Source organism: Mus pahari, unplaced genomic scaffold, assembly GCF_900095145.1.
Source record: "Mus pahari unplaced genomic scaffold, PAHARI_EIJ_v1.1 scaffold_8195_1, whole genome shotgun sequence".
In the NCBI taxonomy this organism is placed as follows: Eukaryota; Metazoa; Chordata; class Mammalia; order Rodentia; family Muridae; genus Mus; species Mus pahari.
Genome location: NW_018392528.1, coordinates 26817 through 34940, shown reverse-complemented (window position 1 = coordinate 34940; position 8124 = coordinate 26817). Strand labels below are relative to the sequence as shown.

General features: G+C 36.6%; 1 protein-coding gene across 1 annotated transcript in view; it reads left to right on the top strand.

The window, feature by feature from the left end:
- Positions 1–252: 252 nt before the first annotated feature.
- Positions 253–8124, top strand: part of LOC110315073 (vomeronasal type-2 receptor 116-like) — a gene marked incomplete at its 3' end in the record, with an annotated part of 22003 nt that continues 14131 nt past the window's right edge. The window contains exon 1 of the mRNA XM_021189231.1: positions 253–455. Within this exon, the coding sequence (XP_021044890.1) occupies positions 253–455 (203 nt within the window). The remainder of the gene's footprint in view (positions 456–8124) is intronic.

Below are 8124 nucleotides of genomic sequence, written 5' to 3'. Positions count from 1 at the left end.
TTTTTTTTTTTTTTTTTTTTTTTGCCTGCAAGTGGGACCTCAAATGTGGAGTTCCAAGCAAGAAAGTTTCCAGAATCATCCAGGGTATATTCAAAAACTGAGTAAAAGAAGCCATTGGGAATAAGTGTAACCATCATAATCAACAACAAAATTGGAATTGGCATGAATTGATACAAATTCATCAGATATGTATATGCCTCCTGGCTTTAAAAATTCAACCTCTACACAGACTTAAACTTTGCAGATACTTCTATGATGCTCCTTCTGATTTTTATGTTCCTGCTGCTGCAGTATTCCAGTTATGTCTACTCAATTGACCGTTCTTACTGTGCTACAAAGACAAACACCAGTGTATACAAGGACGGAGATGTGGTGGTTGCTGCATTTTTACCTCTTTTTACTATTGTCTTAGATTCCGCGATTGATGATCCAAGCAATGAGACTTACTATACTCAGTAAGTTAATTATTTTATATCTTTATTTTCTGACTTATTTTAAAGATATACAATATCTAGAAATATTATGTGTTCATACAACACTGCCATCTACATCTTCCATACTGCTCTTATATGCAAGAACTGTCAATAATTTATTTTTGTTATTTCCATTTACTAGTTTCTTTGCTTCAAAAAAGAACAATAGTATTCTAGTTTCTTTTATTCTAGCTTCTCTTTTCTGAGACTCAATTCTCCCCTTATTACTCCACTATCCCTGCCCTCTTCCAGTCTGTAGTTATGAATTAGTGATGTCATGAATTACATCCATTAATATTACCTAAAATCACAATGCAAGTCACTGGTGTGAATTCTGTACAATGAGCATCTGAAAAATTTTCTTCCTGGATAGTAAAGGATCATTATCTTTGTATGCTATGGGTATTAAACATCAAACAGGTTTACAGTTGGCAAAGATTTTCTTACTCTCTGGACAACTTCTTCACATTGACAGCTAGGCGGAAGATGTTTATTTTTATGAAGTTCCAATTCTCAATTGTTAGTTTTAATTCTTGGGCAAATAGCAGCTTTTCCTACAACTGTATCATGGAGGAGACTGCCTGTTTTCTTCTAACAGTCTCAGGGTTTCAGGCTTCACACTTCTGTCTTTGATCCACTTGCAATTAGGTTTTGTGCAAGTTAACCACCACAGGTTTGAATTAATTGTTCTATATGTATTTTTTATTAGATATTTTCTTTATTTACATTTCAAATGTTATCCCCTTTCATAGTTTCCCCTCCAAAAATCCCCTATCCTCCCCCGACTTCCCCTGCTCCCCAACCCACCCACTTCTGCTTCCTGGCCCAGGTCTATGTGTATTTCTTGAAGAAGTTTTCTTTTCTTCAGCATGCAGTTTCCTTCCTTCCTTCCTTCCTTCCTTCCTTCCTTCCTTCCTTCCTTCCTTCATTTATTCCTTTATTCCTTTCTTTCATACTGGCATCCCAGTCAAATGTTAACTGGTTGAAGTTACATGTATTCATGTTTAGATTTGTTTTGTTATTATGTCTCTCTAATATATATTAAGATCTGGAATTGTAGACCTTCCAGCATTATTTTCCGCCACAGAAACACTTGTGGTTTCATTCAAAATTGTACGTATTTTTTCCTGTGAAAAAGTCGATGTCATTTTGTCTGGGATTGCATTGAAACTGTAAATAGCTTTGGGTAGAATGGACATTTTCATCATAGTGCTTCTACCAGTCCATGAACATGAGATATCATTTATTTTCTTCTCTCTCTCTCTCTCTCTCTCTCTCTCTCTCTCTCTCTCTCTCTCTCTCAGTTTAAAGCTTTCATTAAATAAACATATTCTTCATGTATGTGTCCATGTTCTCCTATTCTGTGTGTTCGGTTTTGGTGTATCAAAAAAACTATAGATTGTGCAAGTTGATTTTGCATTCTGCCACATTGCTGAATTTGATTATCATTTCTGGTAGAATTATTTGAATCTCTAATATTTAGCATTAGGTCATTTACAATTAAGGATAGTTTGAATTTTCCTTTGCTTATTTGTGTCATGTTAATTTCCTCATTGCTCTAGCCAGTACTTTAAACACAATTAAAAATTAGTGCATATATTCTCCATAGGAAAGAATCAGTGGGGATAGCAAATGCATCCTCTGTTTTTGATGGAAACAGGCGCGTGTGATAAGCTAGTACTGCTTATACTGTATAGAATAAGAGCAAATGTATTTTGCAGAAACCATATCCTCACCCAGAGGTTTGCCTTGTGTACTGTAGAGTATTGTAGACTGTTTTATTCCTATTCCAAATCATGGAGAAAAGAGTTGAGACAGGTCAGTCTCTATTCTTTGAGGCATGAGTCTTGCATGGATATGTTCTTCTCATTATCTGAATAAACTGTGGCAGGGACTTTTGAGAAACATGCTTGGCCATAGCTCATTCCTTCAAATTATCAGCTATATATTTGTTAGTATCTGCCAATGATTCTTTAATAAATTTAGTTCCAAAACTCAGTCTTGTAATGAATTTGTGTGTAGTAGCTACTTCATGGGTTAAGGCATTAAAGGTCAGTGTTTGTTGTTCGGTAAGATTTCTGATGTCTGCTATATACAAATTGATGTCTGAGAGAACAGAAGATGCTATGCCAGNTCCAAGTAAGGAGCCAACCAACATAACTCCAGCAACCATAAAGGTTTTCTTGCAGCAAACTTATTTCCTGGGGAGAACTAGAAAATTGGTATTCTCCTCAATTCAGGCTCAGTACACTCATTGGAGTATACTTAAGCTGCCATAATTTGAGGTTGAAGATAAGTTATGTCTTGTGGATCCTAGGTGTAATAATAAGTCTTCCAGGTAGGCTTAGGTCATCGCAGGTACTCTGGTAACCATTGGTAAGGAAGTAGGGAACTTGAATGCTGGCTTGTAGTAGGTAGAATCATGTAGAAATAATGGGGAAGATCTGGGTGAAGAAAACTAATATTCCACTTTGGAAAGATCTAGTTTTCCATCAAATTTCTGTGATCAGCCTTTTGTAATTTAATACCTTGGCACAAGGAGTCATAGGAACTATAGCATCCTCTGGTTGCAAGTGTTCTCATGCCTACTCTTGTGTTGATGTAATCAATTTTGTAGGCAGTGTAAGTCTAGACTGGATTTTTAAAAAACTAGGAACCAATAGTCTATATTCTGGGAAGATACAAGTGTATGATGTCCCTGGCATGAATATCCAGAGGATTTGTGTGGTCTATCTTTCATTGTCATGAAATGTATGTATGGCATAACAGCTCCAAAATTTTTTCATCATTTAACAAGCAGATTTTCTGGTTTTAAAAAAATGAGTTTCAGTGTATTATAGATAATTAGTGAAGTCCATTGTTCCTCTCAAGTTATAAATCTTCTGAGAGCAGTGTATGAAAAACACTGGGAGGTCAGTTATGTCAATCCATTGCTTCTTCCATAACTTAAAATTGTTTTGCTGTTAGTCTATTAAAACTTGTACAGTGGTGGTACAGTTGACATTGGAGCCATTGATGGACATTAAGTCAACTTGAATAGATTTACCCTCATAAGTCCAGTGTGAATGGCGAATTGCATTGAGAGGCCATCCTATATTCAAGAAGTGATATACGTCCATACATTAGTCCATTTTGCATTAGTTGGTACCCATCCCAGAAATTCCATTATGGAGAATAAAGTCTTTTGTATCAAAAAGCTGTGGTGATATATAGGTTTGGTCTGAACAAAATTTGGCTGGCTATGTTACGTTATATACTGAGTTCTGGAGAATACCATGAAATCAAAGAATGTCCATTTGTCTGCATAGGTTCTCCTCATGGGGTGAGGCTTCAATAGCATAAGATGCAAAGGTTGTGACAGTAAGCCAATCAAGATCAATAGAAATCTGTAATGTTGTGTCCCCAATACTGCAATTTCCAGCCAGTCATTACTAGAAGGACATGAATCATTTTCTGGCTTCTGTATCAGGTGGTTATTCCATATGTCCATCTTACCATAGTAGGGTAGGCTCAGAAATTTGGCCATATACAACACAGTCATATTTGGCCTATTCAATTGTGGGTATAGCCCAAAATATTGAAACTGAGCATTTAAATCTATAGGGTGATGGTATTGTATTCCAAGAGAGAGAATGCTTCCATGATGTTCTCCTTTCAATGTCTGGGTCAAAGGCACAATTCTGACAAATAATGAGATTACAATGGTTTACTGAGGTTGATGTTGATGTCTCCTCTTTTTTGTTGACCGGCTCCTCACTTCTTCCAATTTGGGTAATCATATACATTTTCAAGTGCAATTCTGGTAGTTTTATTGTACTGGTAACCAAACACAAGATTCATCTGCTATATGTATGGGTCAAAGAACGCTGAGAGGTATTTTGTGTTTGCTGCTATTTCAGAGTCAAACATGGAGTCTTCCCTGTCTGGCATCTCACATATTATTTTCCCCTTATTATTCTTTATAAGGTGTAAAGATGATTTAAGGGATATTTCTCTCCAGTAGAAGGTGTAGATAAGTGATGCTGCTGTGATGTTTCTCCAAATCTGTGCTAAATGGTATCAGTGGGTTTCTTTCATTATAAATGTTTTAATCTTTTTCTTGGTTATTGGTGACTGTGGTCCTCAGAAGTGGTGCAATATGGGCATTAGCCTTTCTCCATTCAACACAAAACCTGTACCAAACTGAATTCCCAATAGTTTCACAATGAGCATATTAAGCATTGAATGCATTCCTGGTATATGTAAAGTTTAGGATGAACTGTTCATGGTCCCAGTATTCTGGTACGAATCCATTCAAGGTGCAATAATTACGTCACCAATATCACACTTAAGTCCTGGTTTGTCATTGTAGCTGTTGGTATGATAGTTATATTATTTGTTGCTCCTTTAGATGTAGATATGGTTGTTGATGAAAGTGATGGTGTCTCTAATTCTGATAAGTTCAAAAGTATTGGTGATGATGAGGTGAAAATGGTATTGTTGAAGAGCCTGTGATTGACTAACTGGGTAATATTAAATGTACAAAATTCAATTAAAATAATTCTGGGAACAATGTTCTAGGTGCTTTAGCACTGATCAATATAATGGAATAGTTCCATCTTGTGTTCTTTTTTTTACTTGTCAAAGATTCATGGAATCTTTGTGTATAATTTGTTGTGACTCTGCTTTGCCGTGTGCTATTTCTCTGTGTCTGGGCAGAATGTATAATGCCCAGTTAGCAACAGTGCTGAATAACTTAATCCTAAAATGAGTACTATCCTGATAAGGTACATATCAAACATATTGGAGTAGGTTCTATACACATTATTCTTATAGATCACATAAATTTCTAAGGTTCAGAAATCCCTTCTCATCTATAGTTCAGATTACATTGCCTGTTCCTGGTACCACAAATTTTGTCTATTTAAAGTCTGAGTATTTCTTTTATGGGGAATTATTGTCTGTGCTCTGGAACCTGATGGTTGTTCTAACTCTAAGTCTGATTTAATAGCTTAAAGGATAGGTTCTTTTTAATCTTGGTCTCATAATTAACTCATAGAATACAATTTCAGCAGCTTTTTTCCAACGGGCATCTTTGAATTATAATAACTCAGTTATGATAATATTATAATCCATTCCATCTTTCTATATTACCTGCTGCAGCTGCTTTACATACTAGATGAAAGTCCCTTGTATGACCATAAACTGGGACCATCTCTGGTCTTTAGATTTTGTAAAATGTGTTCCTTGATCTGACTCAACAATTACTGAGCAGCCATATATGACTATCCAACAACAGCATGTGTATATCGCTGACAACAGATCTGATCTAAGACATTTTTAGCTAATCCAAGCCCAATGCTTACATTTAGAAAAAGGTAGACATATAGGCCCTTGTGAGTGTTCTGGGTCCTTAGGTCCTTCAGATGTCCATAACACATCTAAAAGTTTAGTTGAGGTATCTGGCCTTTTCACCTTGTCTTTATTAATTGTCCAGCCATCATGTACCAGAGTATAAGTTAGTGTCTCCATATAATTTTGAACAGTGTCCTTAATTGTATTCGACAGTCAAAACATCACACACATAGCTTAAAAGTTTGCAATCTGATTTAAGTAGCTTTCCAGAGATCATCTTAGTGTCACATGAACAATAATTGGGGTATTCTTATAGCCTTGAGGCACTCCTTTGAATCTTCATTGTTTATGGTTCCAGGTAAAAGTAGCAATGTCTCTGAAATACACATTGAGTGGTAGGCTAAATAACATGTCTGATAAGTCTCTGGGGCCAACAAAATTTTGGTTATATTTTCCAATTTTTAAGAACATATCTTCTGCATCAGGTAAATTTCCTGACATTTATGGAGAAAGCTGATTAATGTTTCTATAGAATACTGTTCATCTCTATTGACTATTTTGGTTTTTTTTTTTTACTAGCCAAAGATGACTGCTGAAGTTAAAGGATTGTCAGTGTTTGATAATATCATCCTTCGATGATTTATTTACAGTATCACTGGTAGTTTTATCACTTCCCTTCATAGGATATTGCTTGCTTCTGTAAAAGGAATATGTACTTGATTAATGTTGCAACAGAACAGTTTAAGTTACTTAACGTAATGCCATTTGGGAAATAATTGGGGTATAATATCCATCCCCAGCACACAATTAGGTAACGGTGTAATTATTGTGAGTAATATTTAGAGATTATAGAATAATAATTATATATTTAGTATTCTTGCTTTATATGACTTCTCAGCCACTCTTTCAATAAATACATAATTTGGGGGGGGGGGTTGTTAAGGTAGGGAGATGTTGTAAATTGTCACCTAATTTTCTGTATTTATCAGCCACTTTATCTGTTGGGCAATTCCCCTGACTTTGATGGGATCTGTATGAAAGGGCTGAGGTCAGTTGTTAATTTTGGAGTTGTCAATGTCACTTATTCTTTGGTCTGCTAGGAATCTGTTCTGGAATCCATCCTCTGAGGTGGTCTTATTGGCATTTGATCTAATCTTCCAAATGGTCTTATATTCCTGATTTTCTGAAAAGTGGAGGGTTAGGTCTTGCCTCATTTTTGCCTAAAACAGCCACCATTTAGGTGAGTTTTTCTTTTTTTATTGGATATTTTCTTCATTTATATTTCAAATGCTATCCCTAAAGTCCCCTATACCTCCCCCGCCCTGCTCCCCAACCCATGCACTCCCAGTTCCTGGCCCTGGCATTCCACTGAACTGGGGCATACGATCTTTGCAAGACCAAGGTCTTCTCCTCCCATTGATGGCTGACTAGGTCATACTCTGCTACATATACAACTAGAGACACAGCTCTGGTGGTACTGGTTAGTTCATATTGATGATCCCCCTATAGAGTTGCAGACCCCTTTAGCTTCATGGGTACTTTCTCTAGCTCCTTCATTAGGGGCCCTGTGTTCTATCCAATAGATGACTGTGAGCATCCACTTCTGTATTTAAAGGCACTGGCATAGCCTCACAAGAGTTACCTATATCAGGGTCCTATCAGCAAAATCTTTCTAGCATATGCAATAGTGTCTGGGTTTAGTGGTTGTATATGGGATGGATCCGCTGGTAGGACAGATGATCCTTCCTTCTGTCTCAGCTCTGAACTTTGTCTCTATAACAACTTCCACAGGTATATTGTTATCCATTCTAAGGAAGAAGGAAGTATCTACACGTTGGTCTTCCTTCTTCTTGAGTTTCATGTGTTTTGCAAATTTTATCTTGGGTATTCTAAGTTTCTTGGCTAATATCTGCTTATCAGTGAGTGCATATCACGACTGTTCTTTTGTGATTGGGTTAACTCACTCAGGATGATATCCTCCAGATTCATCCACTTGCCTAAGAATTTCATGAATTCATTGTTTTTAATTGCTGAGTAGTATTACATTGTACAAATGTACATTTTCTGTATCCATTCCTCTGTTGAGGGACATCAGGGTTCATTCCAACTTGTGGCTGTTATAAATAAGGCTGATATGAACATAGTGGAGCATGGGTCCTTATAACCAGTAGGAACATCTTCTGGGTTTATGCCCAGGAGAGGGATTGCTGGATCCTCTGGTAGTGGTACTATGTCCAATTTTCTGAGGAACTGCCAGACTGATTTCCAGAGTGGTTGTACAAGCTTGCAATCCCACCAGCAATGGAGGAGTGTTCCT